This window comes from Bactrocera oleae, chromosome 2 (genome assembly GCF_042242935.1).
Source record: "Bactrocera oleae isolate idBacOlea1 chromosome 2, idBacOlea1, whole genome shotgun sequence".
NCBI lineage: Eukaryota > Metazoa > Arthropoda > Insecta > Diptera > Tephritidae > Bactrocera > Bactrocera oleae.
In genome coordinates, this window is record NC_091536.1 from 4,603,638 (window position 1) to 4,626,943 (window position 23,306).

The window sequence follows — 23,306 nt, forward strand, 5'->3', positions numbered from 1 at the left end:
TATCTACATACGTACTTAAATCTCATATTCGCTGCTGCATTCTGTTGCTCGTTGGCATTCGGCGGTTCGGCCTCTCATTTTAACTAATGCACAATAATTAATCTTCATTTAATAGCCTAACCAACCAACAGGCGAGTAAAAAGAATGCGCAAGTGTGCATTTAGACAATGATAAGTACCGCTGCAGCAACACGGTGTAGTGCACTTATCAACATCGAGCAAAAAAAAATTAAAACAAAAATGTGCTGAGACCTGAGAATTTCTTTTGGATGTGTTTTGCCCATTTTTTTTATTTTATTTTTAATTTTGATGTATTTTATGTCATTTTTGTTTATCTTATTTAGGTTTTTCGAGTATATTTTTTGCAAAAAATTTTTTTTTTGGAGTTATATTTTATAATATTTGTTTTTCCATTTTATTAAGTAACATAATTCCCTTGCTTTCAGATCTACTAATCCAACGCTTATCGTTGCAACAAGTACTCGAAGTATCACCCGAGTGGAAAACGAATAAAAGCGAAGCTCAATACACCTGGTTGGAATACGATTTTCGCGTTACCTGCGATGCGCATTATTACGGAGCGGGCTGTGCTAATTTGTGCCGGCCACGTGATGATCCCTTTGGACATTACACTTGTTCGGAAAGCGGTGAAATCATTTGCTTGACTGGCTGGCAGGGTGATTATTGTGATAAAGGTGAGTGAGAAAGAAAAATACGATTATTAAAAAATATATGCTAAAAAAAAATAAACTAAAATTAATTAAAAAAAATTTTTTTATAAAATTAATTTAAAAAATAATTTAATTAAAATACACATAAAAAAATAATAATTAATAAATAAAATTAAAAATATTAAAAAAAAAATTATAGATTAAAGACAGTATAAATAATCATAGATATCAATAATTATTTAAAAATAATGATATGCTCATGGCGCAGCAGCATGCATATATGCTCCACTCATTCATTGATTCGACAAATCGCTCGCTTCCTTTTTTTAATTAAAACACTTGTCTGCCCACTTACTACTAAGGTTGTTGCAGTCGCTACCACCACCACTACTTAGTGCCCTCTCGCACTAACCGCCGCATACTTTGACCTCTGCAAGCATGCCACATTACCTACGCTACGCACTTTTAGCCCTAACAACCAAGCACATATTTCATAAATGCATTCAGCAACACATCTCTGCTGATCCTGCAACATTTTTTGTGTATTTTATTGGCTCATTACTTTCTTTTGGCAAATTATACCCAGCAGAACTCGAACACCACGCAAGCACCACAATTTAAGGCCATTTACTCGATTAAGTCGGCTGCAGCGGCAGCAAATAATAAAGTATATGTGGCTGAAAAACCGGTGCAACCATGTGGCAGCTGTATTTTTTTGGCAATCGCAACGCTTCCGATTTTGTTTTGTTGTTTGTTTTCACAACTACTTTTCGTTTGCACGTTTGCACGTTTGCTGGAAATAAATATCTCTGACCGAAGGATAGCAAACTGGCAGCGTTCACCGAAAAAAGGAAGCGCACAACAATTGTAGTCACCGAAAAAATGGTATATTTACCACAAAATTCAAGGTGTAATCAACATTCGCTCGCGTTGAGCGCATAAACATGAAAACATTCCATACAAAACGAAATGAAAGAAGAAGAGCAGCACACAAGTGGCAGCAGAAGTGAGTGCCGCAGCTGAAGGGTCTTTAAATTTTAAGCCGCACACATACAAAAAACAATAAGTAATAAAATACTAATAAAAAGTACCCACCACGCACACACACATAAGCGTATGGAGCCTGAGTCACCGCCGCTAGTGGCTTCTCTTACTTGCGTGTTGGCCTGCCGCACAGCGCACATCCCTTCGTGGAGCGCACGCAAAGCAATTGTTGTTGTAGTACGACAGGTATTGGCTGCAACAACAATAACAGCAACGACACACTGTTTGTCTTGCACAAGCAAGTTCAGGCAAGAAGCTGCTGCGGCTGTTGCCGCCGAAGTAGCAACCAAAAAGGGACGCCGAAATAACTGAAGTGCCTGCTTGCCTTGCTGCCAGGCTCTGGTAGCCGCTACTTAATGCTCCATATGCGCCGATACTACCACCAGCATACCAACAAGAACAACAACAATGAGGTCGAATGCTTATTTCTTTCATGCACTGCCAGCACCTCCCTCACTCTCACCATCGCACAAGTTGAGTGCCCAAACTGTAGCGTGGGAAGATTTTTCTTAGGCTCTCGTTTTGCCTGCCTACAATATGCCGTCTTCCTGTGCGTGCTCCTCCCGCTCCAGTAGCACTCATTCACTGTTGGGCTCTTCAGCATAGCATAGCGTGTTGTGTATCTTGTCTTAATCGCTAGCATTCAACATTCTCTGTGCTGCCTTTTTATATGTGGCAAGAACCTAACAATCCAAAAACCTCTCCCCAAAAAGTTGTGGTGAAGACAAAAATGTTTTACGACGACCGAAACCCGTACAAAAAGGCTTTGAACGATGTTGCCTTGCCGGCTTAGCTGAAGCTGCAGCGCATTATTGTGCGGCAGCAAAGAGTTTTTCGTTTGCCACACGAGGTTTTAACTCATGCGTTGACATATTTGCGACAATTTCTAAACATATTTTGATTTATTTGAAAATAAAATGTTTTTGTTAGTTAATTTTCATAGTAGGAATTAGAGGATCGCATGTTAGGCTATAATTTGCCTTTTTTTTTGTCTCTTCTACTTTTTTTAAGTCTTTCACACCTTCTCTCAGCTAACAACTACTAATGGAAGTATCTAAGCACAGTTTTCTTTAGAAAATTAACAGCAGCATTTCATCGCGCTTTTCTTTTATTGATCTTCACTACCTCAATCTACATACATATCTTCAACACATTGATAACTTGTACCAGTAGTCCCTTCCCTTCCTCCTTGAACTTCTTCGTTCACTCGCTTTCTTAACTCGTTTCCGCCCCATACCTTCGTCTAATACCTCATCCAAATGATATTTTCAACTCCTGATCGCACCGCCATTGAAAAAACAATAGCACAAAACTATAAGCTAAAATGGGAACGATGACAAATGAAATTTTCTACACTCATTGATTTTGTAATTTACATATAATAACACATACATGCATACATAAAAAACCATGATCAAGCAGTGATCGTGTATTTTGCCGTCACTTCCTTGTAGCTCGGCCAATTGTTTATTGTATTACAACAGCAAAAATTATAGAAATCAATGTCAATAGCAGGTACTACACTACACAGAGTGACAGCGAGCTTCTAGTCATCGCCGCATTTCGTTGCAAGCGCTTCAACGCGATCGTACGCCGATCGTGGTTGAGACAATAATTACACTTTAATTTGAATGTTTGCTTAGGTCCACTGTATGTAGCTACAAAAGAGCAGCCAGTAATTCAAATTGATATTTACTCTCTTGTGTGTTCAATATTTTTTTATTATACAAAATTACACCATTCACCCTTTACACTATTTATTTTTTTCTCTTTTGTTAAATCATCGCATTTGATTTGACAAGCAAGTGATTTTCAATAATGACAACAAAAACAAAACAAAAGTCTATAATAAACGCGTTGAAAAAATTCGTTTCGCCACACATATTTTTCAAAGTGGTTTTCTTACGAAAATGACAAACTTTAAGCAAGCGCACCGCCATCGATCAGTGCGCCTGATCGGTGATTTGTGTACAATTTTTTTCACAAACTCATTTACTTTTCTCGTACTTATATTCTTGCAGCAACCTCAAATTGTTTGATATGTTAATTACTACTCGAAAAACTACTTAAGGTGTTTGACTTTCAGAAAATAATAGAAAAATAAACAAAAAATTTTAATTAAAATAATAAATATGGCTCTGCTTAGCGAGCTTCACGTGCCCAAATACTTTTTATTTCTAATTTTATTTTCATAGTCCATCGCTTTCAGTGAATTTGGCGCTGTTGCTTGTGCACATGCGTGTTGTTATTTTTACACATTATTTTTTAACGATTGTACTTCACCCAAAAATTGTTCACTGTGCTTAAGTTAAGTGAATGGTCTGTTCTACATTTCAACAGCTGTTTATTGTTGCAAAATTTTCGCGCATATCTCAGTATATATGTACATAGTAAAACATTTATGGGCAAACTTTGTATTAATTAATTACTATTTAAAATGATTTAAATATAAAATAAATGAAATTATATTTGCGAAAAACAATAATTTGTAAATTTATTAAGCACTTTCGCGCAATTGGGGTGTTCAAGCTTTCACTTTCATTCATTTCATTTTACACGAAAGCGTTTTCGCTAAAATGCTGTTTTCGCTGATTTCGTGGTTTAAGAAAGATTTAATATTAGGTTTTTAGAGATGTGTGAAAGCTTTTTTAATAATAGGTTAAAGCTCCTTACTCTTTTGTGCAAGCTTTTAACTATTTTATGGAAGCTCTTTACTTTTTTGTGAAAGCTTTTTCTCTAAAAGGTTAATATAGATGTTTTAAGGATTTAAAAACTGTCTCAATTCACAATAGCGAAGCTTTTATTCATCGAATGTCAAAAGGTTTAAATTTAGTGCCAAATTGCAAGCAATTAGCATATGGTTTCTATTGCACCAATTTACGCTTAAGAAAACTTACAAAACCTTTACCTGCACAACTTTCATTCGCTATGCTTACTGCATTCAATATGTAATTGTTTATCAGAACCATATTTTCCCACCATCTTACCATCTAGTTTATCCAAGAGATCGCTATCCTTACACAGCAGCTGGCAACCCATTACTATTTTAAGCTATAAATACTACAAATATCTACAACAATGTTTACATGTATGCATACTTTGATCGCGTACACACAGTGAAAGTGCTTACGTTGGGAAAAATCGCACTGAATCAATTTTGTAATAGTCTCAGTTATTGCATTTGCCACATTAGCAATCATGCATGTGCAACATCTACTGTATGCGCACAAATCCTTGCGGGCGTGTGAACTTGTGCGCGTCATACATACAGACGCACATGCGCCCACTTGTAACACCAACTGGGATTCCCTGCCGCTGCCGCGCTTATTCACTCACGCCTGGCTGCTGCCTGTGCATAGCCTGTGGCATGAATGCCATGCTACAGCCGTGCGCGCATACTTAGCCATACATAAATTCACTTTCAGATGTAGTAAATTCTATTTGCCAGTAGTCCTTGCACGACACGTAACTCCCAACTGCTGCAACGTCGCCGCCTAATAGAGCGCGATGCCAGCAATGCTCTGTCATACAACGCGACTATTTATGTAACTGCCCAACTGTTTCGGTTTCCAGCCGCATAAGTCTTTTAGAATGCCAATTGCTCCACAATATTATGCATTATTGCCTTTAAGCGTATGCCCCGAGCATACGCAGCCAAGGTAAGCTAAGGCCAGGCGCTGCTGTGTAAGTCACTGGCATGATGGCGAAGAAAATTAAAAGGCGAATGCACACTTCAGCGGAAAATCAGGCAGGCAGGAGACTAAGCGCGCTCGACAATAGCAAGCGTTGGTTCTAGCAACATATGGTGGTCTGACTAGCGCTGCCCCTCACACAACACACATACAGGCAGGGCAAAGGAAAAAGCAAAGATACGCGCACGTTTTTGCGATTTTCTAGCAATTTTACTTTTTCGCACCCGAAGCTAGGCGACCCAACTTTAGTATGTATAAAAAGTCAGCTAGTGGCAGCGGCTAATCGAAGGGTAGACGTCCGTCTATCTGCCGCTTAGTTAGCATCGACTTACATCAATGTGATTGTTTTCGCTATTATTTGTATGTATTTGTTGCAACTAAAAGCAGCCAAAGCATCAATGCAGCGCATAAGAAAATTCTGCGAGAATTCGCCCAACAACAACGCGGCGGCTTACTTGCGCCAATGCAAAAGCTATAGCCAAATTCCGCGATCCTTGTTGTCACTGTTGTTGTTGGTCGATTTTATTTTCTTTTTAATTCTTTTTTCACTTTGATTCCTCAATTAGTTCACTCGCGTCGTGTGTGCTTTTGAATGAATTGTGGATTTTCTGCTGCGCTCAGCGCTCTGGAATTTTCAAAGTCCATCGCAATGCGCGTAGGTAATTCACGATTTGCGCCAAAGCAACCCTTCTGCGCGGCGTTAAAGTGGGCAAAACGTCTGTGTGGCAACATTTATTTCTGGCAGCATCTTTTCGCGTTTTTATTTTTTCTGTTTGCACCGCAACATATAAACACACAAACAGAATAATGGCAACTCCCATCTTGGTTGCTATCCCCTTAATGCTTGCCGCCACCGCTGTTTGCCCTTTTACTGCCCGACTACGAGCAAAAACACGTTTGCCACATATTTCTGTTGCTGCTCTGCTGCTGCCGCTGCCGCTGTTGTTGTTGGTGTTGCTTGCAACATAGGCAGACACATATAAAAATTAAAATTGTACAATACTTTGTATGCTCATACATATACATGTACATGGAGTTGGTTGCTCTTTTAGCTAAATGCCTCGTGGAACGACCGCCGACCGACCGGCCGGCTTGCTGACTAAGTGCTTGTTTCGTCTGACTCAAAGGCTTGGGAATCGCTTTGTATTTTGACCATGAGATTATTTCATTTTCTGTGTTTCCTTTTTGCCACAACAATGATCGGCATGGCCGTCGATTGTTGTTGTATAGGGTTTTCAGCTACTAACTACCTTCTGGCTTTGGCACGTCATTGATTTTATTTTGTCGAAGTTTGTTGAGGAAGTTGCTCTGCGATAAGTACGAAATTCTTTGATACGTACGAACGCTGTGAGAGTGTCTAACTATGTGTGGTGTGGTGAATAATACATATGTACATAGATTTAGTTTGAAAGCTTGTTAAATTGAATTATGAAAATAAATACAAATATGCTAATCATAGCAATCTTCATATCAGTCTAATTAACTGTAAATGCAATGATCTTATTTATTGGCACGTATCTGTTTGAAAAGCAAACTCAATAGTAATTCATTGTAAACGAACTTTAAATTAGCCTCTAATTTAAAAAGTATCTACGACTAAAAATTGTATATTTTTGCTGTTATAAATAAAGCTAAATTAGCATCAAATTTAAAATGTATCTTTTAGATACAAAAGTATCTGCGACTGTAAATTGCATGTTTTTGCAATAATTTTTACCGTAAAGCAGGTTTACTTTCGAAAAGCAACCGTTTAGCATTAAAATTGAAGAGTATCTATAAGATACAATAGTAACTGCAACTGCAAATTCCGATTTTTTTTTTAATAATACCAAATATCAGGTGCATTTATATAAATATAGCTATTTCTTGTTATAAAAATAGCTTACTAGTACTAAATGTAAAGAATCTCAACGAAAAAAAAATTACTTTAAGGTACATGCATTCAATTAAATAAAAAAGCAAACGTAAAATTAACGCTTAGATGCGAAAGTGCCTTTCCACCACAAGAAATCGCAGTAAACGCTCATAAGCCACAAGCCAATGTGAGAAAGGCAACAAGCACCTTACATTTGCATACATATCTACAAGTTGTTAAGAAACGAGTGAAAAAAACCGCTACATAAAATACCAATAAAAACCAAACACCTGCAATTGCACATCCGCGATACAGCATCGCAAACAACTTGTATTGATGATGTATCTCGCCAATTGCGAATGCATCCCAATAATTGTTGTTGTGTACGAGCGCGCGCGCGCGCATACAATTAAAACGAAAAAGTTGTCAGACCGCCTGCAATCATAGCGGCAAAGTACGAGCGCTAGAGAAAATTAATGGATAGTTGTGCGCTTTTTATTACTTATCTCATTTGCTGCGATTCACACCCGCGCAGCGCAGCGTTATGGCGAACCACAGTGACGGCAGCGAGGGGCAGAGCTCTTACTAGCAGCGCATGCATACCTTGTGTTGGCTACAAAAGCAACGCAACAATTGCAATATCCCATCAAATGGCGCATCGACGACCTACACCTTCGCATTTTATCATTATTGTTGCTGGTGTTGTTGTTGAGTGCCTTCACCACAACTTTACTTTGACATTCAACTTTCTATTTTCCAAACTGCGCACTAGCGCCGCTGAAACTTTTGTCGTAATATTTTTATGTGCGTGGCACTGTGCTTTGTTGGGGTGTCTCTCTTGCTGTGGAGTTGAGAGAAAGAAAAAAAATTTTATTTAAAATATGCATTTTATTTGAAAACTCATCGCTTTGATTTCAGGTTTTGTTGTGTCTGCAACCAATTTTTTTTTTTAACAGAAAAAGCATAAAACTGTGGCGTGCAAATAAAACGAAGTTGATGGTGTTGACGGTGGAAAAAGTTAATAAATATTAAAAATGAAAGATGCATGTATGCATGTAGTGAAATTCTGTTTGGTGAATGTAATTCACCGCACCGCTATGTGCGCTTCTTCATAGTCAAAATATTTGCCAGATATTAAAAACATGAAAAGCATAATTTTTTAAATTTTAACAAAGCAATTGGAAACAAATTTTAAAAATTATGATAAAAATTAAACATTACAAAAGAAATAAAAAACGTGGTTTTTTATATAATACATACAATATTTTTTAATTTTTTATAATTTTAATGTTAAAGTTTTATTACAATATATATTTTCATTTTTATTTAATGTAAAATTTGAACGTTATTTTGATAATTTTATCACAATTTTTAATAACAATAGTTTTTTATATAATTAATTTTTTTCGTTTTGATTAATTTTTTATTGTGTACATGTCAGTTGCAAAAAATATGAAAAGTGAAGTGAAAATTGAATTAAAAATAATTATAAAAATTTTAAAAAACTATAAAAGAAAACAAAAATAAATATGTATACACATATATCACACTTTTTTTATTACAATAATTATTATATATGTAATTAATTCTTTTGTTTTAGTTTTTAACAATGTTTCTTATAAAATTTTCTATGCAATATATAGTTTTACTTTTATTTTAAATGAACATTATGATAAGTTTACCAAAATTTAATTTAAAATTTATCTTTATTGCAATTTATTTAAATTTTAATTGCAAAATATTTAAATTTCTTAATTTTTTCAAAACAACTTTTTTTTTATTATTTAATAGAACATAAAGTATTTCAGTGTTTAACTTTTATATTTATAAGATTATATCATAGCATGATTAATGAAATGTGCAATAAATGACTCATAACTATTTTCATCTTCTCATTGCAGCCGAGTGCACGAAAGGCTGCGAGCATGGCCATTGCGACAAGCCCAATCAATGCATGTAAGTATCTATCTGACTAACTACTGTCTATATTCACACACATGCACACAAACACATGGAAATAAGTGTTGGTATTGCATAAACAAAGCAAATGCTATTAACTTCTTAATAACCACACGAAACTATTTAAATAATATACGCCTGCACACGCTCGCTACAACCACCACCCACCCATTAAATAGCAGCAAACCGCGTTTCGGTGAATTTTCTTACTATACTCCAAATAGTTGCTAGTTTTATATATTTTTTTTTTGTATTGTTTTAATTTTTCCCCTATTAAATTTGTTTTCGAGCGCTCTTCTCTGTTTTATTGCCAGAACGCTTTGTTCGCCGCGCCGTTCATTCATGAGCTCAGCATTTGCACGGCGCGCTTGTCGCCTCACCAACAAATCAGCGCGGCAACTGACGCTATTCATAGCACTCCAGTCACTCACTCGACCGCCAACTAGCAGTCCGTCAGTCAGTGCGCACATTTGTTTGCAGCTAATTAAAATTGGTTTTGCACGTTCACTATGTGGCTGCGTGTTGGCGCATCACAGCGCGCTTAGTTCGGCTACTGTGCGCTGCAAGCGCTTCTTATACGCGTACGGGCGCGACACTCAAAGCTATTTCCTTCAGTGCCGTGTTTTTTTTTTTGTAGTTATTCGCATTGTCGCATCCACCAGCCATAGAGGTGTCAACGCGAGTACTACATTTGTTTCATGGTTGTTGTGTGCGCGCGCTCCTTTGCTGCATTTTAGTTTTCAAATTTCATGCAACAACATCATTTTTGTGTTTGTTTATATTATTATAATGCGCCATGCACGTACATATCATCATATCATCAGGCAGTCTGTCAGCCAGCCAGCCAAAACACTCCCAAGCTGGCGGCATTAGTTTTGGCTGACAGTCAGCAGTTGAAACATCATCGCTGCGCTGCTGACTGGCACACCTTTTGTAGTTATTTAATCGGTTTTATTTTGCATTCCATATGCGCCCAGCTCGTGTATTCTGCTTATTAGTTGCACAAATACACACACACACATATATATATACATATATATATATATATATTTGCTTGCTGCATACTTTGTGCCTGTGAGTTTATGGCCGCCCTTTGTTGTCTTGTCTGCCACATAGTTGTGGCGCATTGCTATTACTTTTCGGTGTGTTTGCTTTTGTTTTTTTTATTTATTTCATACACTAAAAGGGTGTATTCTGCCTGCCGCAACCATAAATAAAATGCCGTTTCATTTGCATTTATTAGCTTTTATTGCCTTTTCTACATATTTTCGCCCTCAAATTCATTGCCCAATATGCCACAAAAATGCTGCCGCAAATTCCCTCAACTGTAGTGGCGCAAAGGGCGCAAAAATTACTTTTTGTCTATCTGCCACCAACATGCAAGGATTTTTTGGCGATTTTTTTTCAAGTGCTGCACCTGCAATCTGATGATGCATCACAATGCACATAGTTTCTAGCGCACGTTTATATCTTTCTATAACTTTTTATTTTTTTTTTTAATTTTTTAGATTTTTTATTTTACTTTTTTTAAATTTAATTTTTTAAGTTTTATTTTCATATATTTTTCAAAATCTTATTATTTAAGTTTTATTTTTATTTTACTTTATTTTATTTTTTTTAACTTGTGTTAATTTTTTTATAAAAATTTTATTGAAGTTGAGGTTCAGATCTTCAATTTCATTTGAGGTTTTGCATTACTGCATGCATATACACACATTAGTCGTTCGAAATGCACTCACACATACACACACGCGCCAACGCTAATTTACTCGCCAACTTCAGCCGTGGAAGTCAACGAAATCTTTTTAAACTGTATCACAAATTTGTTCCCACATTTCTATGCCTGCAGCGTGTGGCAATGGCAACTGACAACGGCAGCAGCAACAACAACTTTGCGCTAGGTCTGATAGTGTGCTTTTCTGCCTCCTAGCGACATTGTCGGGCACTAACGCACACATACATGTAAATGTTTAAATTTATTTGTTTCATTTTTCGGTTTTGCTTTTGACATAGCCCAGGTGAAAGAATACACCGTGCTGAGTTTACAGAATTTTTCCAAACAGTCACACAACAACACACACACACACCCAAACATATTTATATACACAACTACTCGTATTTATGAATTTTATTATTCATTTGCTATTGCTTTTGTTTTTGTTTTTGAAAGTCTGCGCTTGCACATATTTACCGCATTCTCAAATAAATCAAGTTCAGCACACAGCTAAGTGAAATTTCGTGTGACAGTAGCGGGTTTTTTTATTTGTCCGCCTGTGTGTTCGTTTCACAACTCATTTTTCCGTCACGCATTTAGGCAAGAGTTATGCAGATTCGGTGGCATACATACGCCGTGTTACTGTTTTGGTAGGCGTTGTTACTTATACACACTTGAGCTTGCAATTTTGACGCGCCAGGTAATTTTGTATGCAGGCGTAGTCAGCTGGTTAGCGGCTGTTTGACGGTAATTGCATTGGAATAAAAGACTGTGAGAAAAAGTTTGCTTTTGTTGTCTGTTTTTGTAATGGGGAATTGTTCAAAAATCATTAAATTGTACATATATAATAGTTTGCTGGCAGCAACAATATGTAGATGTAGCAACATATTGTCTGAATGCTGACAAAAATTGATTTTTTCTAAAAAAAACTGAAAACTAATTAATTGTGCAACAAAATTTTGTTTGTTTTTGTAACACATTGCTAAAATGTTTTTAGTTTATTTTGCACGCCGCCACGTATGTTTTTGCATTCAAAAATTGTACAAAGAAAGTTTAAGCACACTTTCCATGCTAGCAACATGTGTATTTAATTGAACATTCAAAGGCTGTATGAATACTGTTCAACATCTTAGCACGTTCAGCAACATACCTACTAAATGTGCTCCGCAGCATGTTTCTAAGCATTTTTGTAGTAAAAGTTTGCGAATTCTTTTTACAAACAAACAACTATTAACATTTTAATGTAAGATGTGCTTACAAGAATATTCGCCAGTAACATATTGCACAGCTACATTGTTGCTCAATATCCCAAAAATAATACTTATAAGAGCTACTTTTTAAATTACCACTACATTGCAACATGTTGCGCTACTACTTTGCAGCTTAGCAACGCCGCTCTAAGCAGCAGCTGTCTTCATTTTTCCCGTTTTTCGCACGTCTGCTGTTGGCAAATCAACACTTTGCAACAGTAAAGCTGCAGTAGCCCGCACAATGTAGCAAATAAATAATATCTACTAATGAAATATGAGTTGAAGGCGAAATAGCTGTTGGTTGTGGCAAAGTACGAATATAATAAAAGCAATAACTAACTTCAACTACTCTGCCAGCATGAGGCGCACCTTGTTTTCTGCGCAACATTTTCATTCTACTTCATCGCATAAATGATACACACACACACAAACAGGTGTAGCGACCAGTCGCAGTTACATTTATACACATTAATTCGTCGCAAAAATTAAAGATAGCCGCAGTAGCAGCAGTAACCGACGCTCGGCTATAATGACGGCAGGTGTATTGTGCTATGCGATATGTATTGACAATATATTATAACAACAACAACTCTAAAATATGTACGAAAAAAGATGGCTGAGAAGTGAATAAACTGGTATTCATATGTTGCAAGTGTGGAGTATAAAATGGTAGCAGCCCATACACACATAAACATCTACCTGTTGCTTATTGCAGCTTAAGGGTCTCTTAATCAATGTTGCTATATATTTGTATACATATGTACATATATTTCTTATGTGTGTTTGCGTGCGTCTTTCAACGGTAATTGTGACGCAGTTGACAGCAGCGCTGCAACATAACACAACAAGTTGATGAGTACAACAACAAAAACGCCGTCAAGACAGAATGACAATAATGCTGCATGCTGCTGGCGACTGCTAGCCGGCTGGAACTGTTCAACTGCATATATATATATATATATATATATATATATATATTGTTGTTGCTGTTGTTTTATTGCTTTGTTTCGGGCTTTTATTAATTTTCTTGCCAATCTTGTTGTTGGTATTTATAATGTTGACACGGTGTTGGTGTTGTTTTTGTGGCAGCTAAGCAGCTGGCAAAATAATGTATGTGTGTGCTTGCATTTTTTTCGCTTCATTTCGAAGCTACAGCAGGTAGTCACTTGCTCTTTAAGCCAAGTTAGTAGCACTTGTAATCGCAAGGCAAGATTTTTTTATATATATATATATATTTTGTTTTTTTGGTATTTCGGCATCAACAACAACTATGTATAAAACACAAACAACTAATTGTTATAATTAAGTTAATGTATGCATGTGCAATAAAATTGAAGTTAGACGAAGAGGAGGGGTTCCTTAGTGCGCGCAACTATTTGGCGATGAGCGACCGAAACTAGCAGCCTTTAGTGGCGTGAGTGACCGATTGAGGCAACTAAATGTGCATTGAAACATACGCAAAGGCATAAGCGTGTAGGCGTGCGCGCAGAAGGCGTCGACATCAATAAAAATACTGAAATAAAGCAATACTCGCAAACACACACACATGCTTACATATAGTTGTAGAGTGTGAGCAGTTAACTTGGCGTATGTTGCGCTGAATTTAGTTAAACAAAAGCGATAAAATTGAAATTAGTTTTCCTTGGAAGCGCTTAGACACACACAAGCACGAACACAAACGCGCTGATAGTTAAAAAGCTAAGTGTTGCACTTTATGCACCTTTCTTGCTGCCACACATTCACTGCGCTTCATTATTTGCTGTGGTTGTAGGTTTTATTTTATTTAATTTTTGTTGCCCGGTACACTTGCGCGCGTTCAAGAATCCGCGCATACACTCTTCTTCACTCTGTTTTGACCGCTATTATTATTGTTATGCTATTTGCTTGCGTTGTTTTGTTTACGCTTTTTGTTGTTTTTGCTTTCGGACAATGTGCTGTGGTAATGTGTGGGAATGTTTTAATAATTCTGCACGCATCCACGTGAGGCGCGCTGCTGCTACGTACGAACGCGCACCACAAACACACTTAAGCATAGCAGATGCCAAGCAAGCAATGATCATGCGTTGCGCGCGGCCATAAAACACCGGCAACAACAACAACAACTTGGCTGTACAGCTAGCATTAGTATAACAAGTCAAATATAGCATAATAATAAAATGAAATAACAAGCATTACATGCATATCATAGTACCCGATTTACAAGCAAACGACGAGCGTCTTGGCTGCCACTGGCAATTTCATGCCAACACACACCTGAAACAACAATAGAAAAGAAAATAAAAGGCATAAATTTGTAAAGGTGCTCAAAAAGTAGCTCAAAGTTAAGCCACGCACAAAAGCGCTCAAACAAACGCTGACTTACTTGTTGTGCACCTTTCTTTGTTATGCTATGCTGTTCCACTTGTAGGTTGCTTACCATGCGTTGTGCGTGCCATTGCGCGTAGCAACGCGCATATATTACACACATATTAACCATACATATTGTTTGTGATTTTTGCATATCAACTGCATATCAACTACATATCACTTACTTTATAGCCGCAATTCCACAGCACGCTGCCGTGGCTTGTCTAGCAACTCTGCGCGCCCTAGCGCGCGTTGCAAAAGAAACAAGAAATGCGATTCTCACTCGCGCTAACATTTTATGGCAGCAATTCGCTGAATTCAAATGAATTATTGGTAATTGATTTTTAGGTGAAGGCCTTTTTCTCAGCATATAAAAATTCTATTAGCCAAGGTAGTTGCAAGTTATTTGGCTTACCATACGCTTGTGTGCTGCTTCTACTTTGCCGCCTTCCTCCCATTTTCGCTTACGGCTGCAGCTATTAGGTAGGGCGCTGCCACTTACTAATAACCTCGCCTATAATTTACGATTTAGGTTAGTTGCTGACTTTTATACGTATGGTATGCGGCATATTAACTACGTTTTCATCTATATTTATTTTGCAGAAATATATGAAATTTTGTATGCGCTCAATTCGTGACGCTTTTACTCGTAATTTCATTTAACAAATTTAAAGTTTGTACAATTTATTGTATCACAACGAAGTGATTTCTTTTTGAACCTAGTTCAGCGCAAAAATGCAGTAAAAGTGATCGATTTCGCTGCCGCAATTAACTCGCTTTGCATTTCAATTTATTGCATTTTAATTGCTGGCGTTTTATTGAGATTTAAAAAAAGTTATTGCTGACCAATATTTGCAAATAATAAATAATCTTGAAGAAATTCAGCATGCGATCTTCTCTAAAAAGTTGAGCCGTGCAATATTGTGCAATAATTTATGCATTTTACTTTTATTTATTGTGCAATCATTTTACTCTTTGTCATAAAAAACTTTCATGCATACCTGATTTAAATTTAAAATAAATACTCGCGATCATTACACGGTCGGCATGATCTTTGTCCTACTATTTCGAGTTACATTTACAGCAAAAACCGTCTACTTTGCATTTAATATCATATAATAATAATAGTAATAACCCATAAGCTTATTGCTCAAGCAAATGTTTTGGCATAAAATATTAGCTGTGTTTATTACGATCAGAGCGATCACTAAAAAATAAATTTAGCTATTATTACTGCAGTCGTACACAGCATTTACATTAATATTTAATTTTATTTTAAAAAAGAAGCGCTGCCACAACTACAAATAACCTGCTGTTAAATATTTGTATATAGTCTTATACGATCAGCGCGAACATTATTAACCGTTTGCCTATATTTGAGTATTTTTGGTAATTATTTGTTGCATATTTAATAAATATTTGCATTTAAATTTGGTTATTATGATACTGATATTTAAAGTGATAAGCGCGCACGTCATATTGTAAAAAAGAATCTTGCTTCTTTTATAACACTTAAAATTGGATATTTATAAAAATGTTTAATAAGCATTTTTTGAATTAAAATATTTTATTACCTAAATTTTTTGGTATTTTTTATTTATTTTTTTTTATTTTATTTTTTTTTTTATTTTATATTATTATTTTTTTTATTTTTTTTATGTTTATTTATTTTTGTTCATAAATTTTAATTTTTAATAATTTTTTTTTAATATATCTAATAATGTTGCCAAAAATTGTTTTCCATTGCATCATACGATTATTTGTAATTCCTTAATACCCATACTTAAAATGCACGATTTTCTTCGCTAAAAATATGACCATTGTATTGTAATATTCTTGTCTCAGCTGAGCGCCTGGCACCAGCACAAGGATCCCTACTATTCACAGCCAACCATTCGCTTGCTGCACTTGCCAAACACCACGCAGTTGCTGCTTGCAATCATGCGTTCGCCATTTCAGCCGCTTGTCATGCCAATTTGCGCCTGTCCGCTTGCACTTGCCACAGTCAGAACGCGGCAACGTGGCAGTCAGTCAGTGCTGGAAGCTCACTCATTCTCTGTAGTGCATGACAGCCGAACTGTCTACTTGTATTTCAGCTGCCGCTGCTGTAAGCGCTTTTCATTTGCATGCCGCAACACTTTTGCATTTTCTCCTCGCTGCATAATATTATCTGCCTGCGAAACAGGTGATACATCTTGTGTCTTCTGCCTGTCTGCTTCGCGCACTGTGTATTGCTTTTTGCAATTGTCAGTTGCTTGCGCCTACCGCTTGCTGATTTATTTGCATTTTCATTGATTTACTCAGCGCCCTAACGCAGGCGGTTAAATGCGAAACCTGGCAGGCTCTTGCAGCTTGCAACTGAAGACGATCTGTATGTAGTCACAAAGATTGCCAACTCATTGCCAATCGCGCAGTTTCTAACAAATAAAAATATGTTGTTTATTGAGTCTTATTCAGATTTACATTTCGTGGTAGCGCTTGCATAGCCGCTTTCGGTTTCAACTTGAACCCCGACTCATACACATGTTTTTGCACCAGAGCCAGCGGCTATTATATACGATTTCATTTACATTGACCCCCCTCATCGTTCGCCTTAAAACTTCACACAAATAATAAATTTTGAAGATCTTTCGGTTTGGCACTTTTGATATTAAAATTGATTTTAATGAAGTAGCTTGTTATGCTTGTGGCACTTGATGTACGCTGTGATTGTTAGCTGACTATCATAACTGGAGTGTAGCCAACAACTGCACCAACAACAAGCGCATGAAGTGATAGTCAACTTTTGTTCGTAGCATAACTGAAGAAGTTTAATGAGCACTTGCGCATGTGCGTCGCGTTTACGCTACGAAAGTATGGTGTATGTCACACTACATAAACATATGTATGCGTTTGGCGCTTTTAATTACAATTTGTTGCGCCACATTCCTTCAAATCCACGAGTATTCGCAATGCTTTCAAAAACGTTGTCTTAGAGGACGCGCGAAAACACTTCACATTTCACTTTTTTATGTGGACAAAGGTGAGCAATAATTGTTTGAGCTCGTTTTGCAAATTTTTCACATGTGGGTCAGTGAAGTGTTTATGAAGCTTTGTTAGCGTGAAGCGCATAAGCTTTCTATGCAAAAATATAATTTTCTTTTGCTCATTTAATAAAACAGTTGATGCACCATTCAACAATCGCTCTCCTTCACAGCGCGCAGAAAGCGCCAATGCAGACACAATTGCCGCGACACAGCGCAAGTTACCAACAAATGTGAATGACAAACGCGCGCACGTCTGTCAGTCACAAATCAAATTGCAACAATAACACTAACATAAATACACAAAAGAGTGGAAGCACAAAAATAAATAAAGCAACTCGACCATTAATATTTACAATTCCAAAGAAGATCTGCGTGAACGACAACAACAGAGCGACTTTGTTGCTGCAGTAACTGGCTTGACCAATGCACTTGACGGCTAACTCGTCGTTGTCACTGTTTCGGCTGCGCAGTGACAGCCGCAACAAAAACACTTTGACGCAGTGACTATTTCTTTGACTGACTGCCAGCCATTGAGCGCAAGCCGTAAGACGCCGCGACGGTTATATTGACTGCACAGACTCTACACACTTAACTAGCTAACAATAGCGGCGGGTGGCTGCAATAAAACGTACATGTAGAAGAAGTCGAAGCAAAAGTAAAATGCACTTATAAATATTATAAGTAAATAACTCCACTTGCAGTAGACCATTTGGCGAAAGGTGACTCTCGGACTGCAGTTAGTCGGCGATCATGGCGATCTTCTCTACTTGGTCGTCTCAACTTGGTACAATGCCTAGTATTGTATGCAAGTGATTTGTACATATGAGTATGCGTAGCTAGTCTACGTGTCTTTAAGCGTAACTGAGCTTAGGTTTTGCGTCGGCTGCGCGCCTGTACGCTGTGCCGTTCTCTATATGTTTTGTTAGGTTGCACACTTTTTATTTGCGCTTTGTATTTTCACTACTCATATATTCCACTTTATGTACAACGCTTCGATTTCTTACATGTCTTTGCTGGTAGTTTTGTCTGTTTGTCTGTCTTTCGCTCTTTGTCCCAGCAAAAGCAAGTAACCAACCAACCATCCGTCCATCCATTTTCTGTGTGTTTATGGTGTGTGACCATTTTTGCAAATTATTTCTCACGGCCAATAAGCACATGCATGGCAAATGTACAAATACGCATGCATTCCGCGCCTGTGTGCCCGAGCGCGCTCGTTCGCTACCACTTTAAGGCAATAACTTACTTACTGACTCAACGCTTCGTCAAGTAAGTTCCACCACTTGTCTCTTTGCGTTGATTCCCTTCAGCAAAGTTCGCGTTCGAAATTCTGTTATGTATGTATAGTGAAAGCGCGCGCGCTCGCGTACAAAGGATATGTGCGCTGTATAAAAAAATATAAAAAAAAGTATTTAATTTAATAATGACAATAATGACGGAGCACTACAAAACCCATACCAAACGAATTTAGAAAAGCAAAATAAATCGAAATCAAAAAATTCTCGTCCGAAATTAAAAGCAAGCCCTCAGGCGGGTCAACGCAGCGTCCGAATTTTTATTTTATTTCTTATTTGTCATTTTTTTCTTCATACTTGGTACTCCATCTTCTACCAAACATGTCGTTCAAACAAATCCCTATGAACCAGCGATCATCACTTGCCGCCTGCGCGTTCAACGCTCATTTGAGGAACGCCTTTTCTGTTTATTTTTAATTTTGATTTTCGTGTGTGCGTTTGTCATCGCATGAATGAAAATTAAATGCAGCAACATGTTTGTTGCATACGTGCAGGAATTTTTAAAATACGCGCGGCCCAACCAACAGCTTGTCTACCATGTGGATTCCCTCAGCGCTCCACACCAGCCGGTCACCAATTTGTATATGCTACAATATGTCGTAAACAAGCAACTCGTAAATTGGAGCACTTGAGCGAACCCTTCAAGCATTATAACTGCTTTTTAAACTTTATGTGCTCTGCAACGCCCCTCAAATATATTGCCGATCGGTTTTTTAAATACCCAAAAAATTATTTTTGTTTTTAGTTCGCAATACTGCTTGCATATGAAATTAATTGACACAAATATTTATTTCACCGTTGCTTCACACATTGCGCTTTCACTACAAAAGCCCTTAGCTAAAGCTCAAACCATTAATATTACTCTTACTCGCTCAACTTTAGTTAAGGCACATACCACTAATAATTAATCATTTAGCTAATGAACGCACACGTCTCTCTCTTTACAGTTGTCAAACAGGATGGAAGGGACAGCTCTGCAACGAATGCGAACCTTACCCGGGTTGCGTGCATGGAACTTGCAACAAACCATGGAAATGCATCTGCAAGGAGGGCTGGGGTGGTCTGCTCTGCAATCAAGACTTGAACTACTGCACCAATCATCGTCCTTGTCAAAATGGCGGCACCTGCTTTAATACCGGTACGGATCTATACACCTGCAAATGCCCACCGAACTTCACCGGGACCGAATGTCAGAATGAGATCACCTCATGCAAGGAAGGTAATCCCTGTCAAAATGGCGGTGTCTGTCACGATGAAGCCTCAAATCGCGGTTACAAATGTGAGTGTCTGAAGGATTGGGGCGGCCCATTGTGCGAGGAGAAAGTAATCACTTGTTTGGACAAACCCTGTCGCCATGGCAGCTGTCGCAACACCACGAAAGGATTCCAATGTGACTGCCCGAGCGGTTACAGCGGACGCATCTGTGAACTTCATGTAGACAACTGTAATCCGAATCCCTGCCAGAATAGTGGTATCTGTTTCATGACTTCGTCCGGCAATCACAAGTGCCAGTGTCGCAGCGGTTTTACGGGCAACATGTGCGAGCAGAATATCGATGATTGTCAGGGCAACCCTTGTCATAACGGCGGCACTTGCATTGATATGATCAATCAATTCCGTTGTCAATGCGTACCCGGCTACTTGGGTTCACTATGCTCGGATAAAGTGGATTTATGTTTGACCAAACCTTGCGCCAACGGCGGCACCTGCACGAACCTGAACAACGATTACAAATGCACATGCCGCGCTGGTTTCACAGGTAAAGATTGTTCGATTGACATTGACGAATGCATGTCGGCGCCCTGTCGCAACGGTGGCACCTGCGTAAATCGCGTCAACAGTTTCCATTGCGTTTGCGCCAACAACTTCCACGGCAAACAATGCGAGGAGGAGTCCTATGCGTCCGCGTCGTACAACGCACGTCAATACGAGGCCACGCCACAGGCACGCAGCGACGGTTTGACAAGTGGACAGGTCTTTCTCATTGCCATACTCTCGGTCGCTATGCCTGTGGTGGCGGTGATCGCTGCGTGCGTAGTGGTCTGCATGAAGCGCAAGCGTAAGCGCGCACAGGAGAAGGACGATGCCGAGGCACGCAAGCAGAACGAACAAAATGCGGTGGCGACGTTGCATCACAACGCGAATGTTGGTGGCGGTATGGGTGTTATGAGCGGCGTGGTAGGCGGTGTTGGTTTGGGCGTAAAGCGCACTTCGTCCTCGGGTCTGACTTTCGACAACTCCAATCCGAACATCATCAAGAATACCTGGGACAAATCAGTAAACAACATTTCAGCATCGGCGAGCACTGATGATTGCCTCAACACTTCGCTATATGGCAGCGCGTTAGCCAACTACGCAGCAGACAACAATGCCAATTCAGAATTCTGCGGTGTCGGTCAAATAGCACCATTACAACGCGCCAAATCGCAGAAACAACTCAACACAGATCCCACACTAATGCATCGCGCCTCACAATTGTTACATAGTGCCGCAAGCGCCGTAGCTGGTGTCAGCGCTGCTGCTGTGGCTGCCAACGCTGCTGGTGCTGGCATGAGCGGTGTGGTTGGCGCTAATGGCGCTGTAGGTGGTGTTGCAACCAAAGAATATGCCGTGCATGGCAACGGCGCTGGCGAAGGAAAACGCATCTCAGTGCTGGGCGAAAGCGCTTACTGCAGTCAACGGTGGCCATCGTTAGCGGCAGCCGGCGTGAGTGGCGGTTGCGCGTCCCAAATGATGGCTGCCTCAGCGGCGGCGGCGTCTGCGGGGAGCAGTGCCGCGGCGACGGCTGCGCATCAACAGCAGCAACAGGCGCGCGCCGTAATGTGTGGCACGCCGCATATGTGAGCACATTGCGCAGGTGAGCAGTTTTTGGCTGTGGCGTCGAATAAGTTGTGCGTACGCGGCGTGGTATGAGGCGTGTGCGCACGTTTTTGGCGCGCTAGTGGGGGCACGCTTAACGCGCTGTTGTATATTTGCTACGAAATTTCTTAAAAACACACACACATATATATTTTTAAAATTTTATAATTATTTTATGATTTGCAAATTTTTCTCTGCTGTGTAAATGCAAGAATTTTAGAGCGAAAATGTGCTGCTACCTTCTCAATTATAAATAGTTATTTTTTCTTGTAAATTTTCGCTATTGAAATGGACTGACGTTGATAAGGAATTTATTGTAAAAAGCCGTATAATTAATTAACAATAATTAGGCTTAAGTAATTTAGTTGTGCGCACGAGCGAGCGAACGTACGAAAGGGACTGGCGTGCAGACGAATTCGAAAAAGATTCGGACAAAATAATTTAGAAATTTAGTTGAAAACGAAATGTATTAAAATTTAACAAGTATGCGTATGCTTTGTAGTACTTATAAAAAAATTGACGTTAGTGTTATGAAATTTTTTAATTGTCGAATTAATTTACTAAATTGTAATATTTATTAAGCGATAAGCATAGAATTTTGACGCATTCCGCAAGTAGCAAACGACGAGTATTTTTGCATGACGCAGACGCACAACTGCCGCATTGAGTTTAAGCAGTTACTGTGGGCACACACTGCATATTGGCAGTGCATATTTTCGCACTTAACCTCAAAAGTTCGTAATTTTTTTCTTTCTATTTTTTTTTTTATAAGTTTTTCTTACCTTGTGGCGGAGCGCGCTGATTGCTGTGACGATATTTGAATTAAAGTAATGCTAGTATTTAAAGTTAAAGCCTAAATGACAAAGCCGCTCTGCTGTGCAAAAGTAAAAAAAAAAAGACAAAAACAAAAAAATGCCTGTAAACTTGACATTTTAAACTGTTGCATGCGTTTAGACAAATCCAAATGTTTGTGCTTCAAAAACGAAACTATAAATTAAAAAAAACATATTTTGTATATAAAAATTTTACAAAAAATTGCCATTTTCTGAATATTTCGCATTATTTGTAAATGTTTAAATTTTAAAATTAAAAAAAAATTAGAATTAGTACAAGCCTTTTGTGCACAGAAAAAATTTTGAATTCCATTCGACGAGAAAGCATCAAACCACCTAAATGACTTGTATATATTAGTATGTAATTTGATTTAGACACTTTCGACTTTGTGTTAGTTTATTTAACAAGCTAAATTCTCGATTTTCCTTTTTTGTGCGTTGTTTGTGTTTTTTTGTAAGGCTTAAAATTTGGAAAAAAAAATATTTTATATAAAACAAAAATTAAATTTAACTAAAATTATATTTTTTGATTAATATCTTTTCGGGATTAAAAATTAAAAAATAAATATAATTTTGATCTCAAAAACATATTGACAAAATTTGTTTTTCAAATATTTATTCACTGTACATGGAACTAAAAATTGTAAGAATTTAATTTAAAAACAATAATTTTTAAAAATTTACTGACAAATAGTTATTAAAATTTTGGCTTTGTAAAAATAAATTTTTTTAATTAGCTATTCTAAAAATTCTATAAATACTTTTT

The 23,306-nt window shown here is 37.9% G+C and overlaps 1 protein-coding gene across 1 annotated transcript in view; it reads left to right on the top strand.

The window, feature by feature from the left end:
* Delta (neurogenic locus protein delta) overlaps positions 1-22,666 on the top strand; it is a 57,577-nt gene extending 34,911 nt beyond the window's left edge. The window contains exons 4-6 of the mRNA XM_014234079.3: positions 446-694; positions 9,163-9,217; positions 19,796-22,666. Of these exons, the coding sequence (XP_014089554.2) occupies positions 446-694; positions 9,163-9,217; positions 19,796-21,692 (2,201 nt within the window). The 3' untranslated portion in view covers positions 21,693-22,666. The remainder of the gene's footprint in view (positions 1-445; positions 695-9,162; positions 9,218-19,795) is intronic.
* Positions 22,667-23,306: the final 640 nt, after the last annotated feature.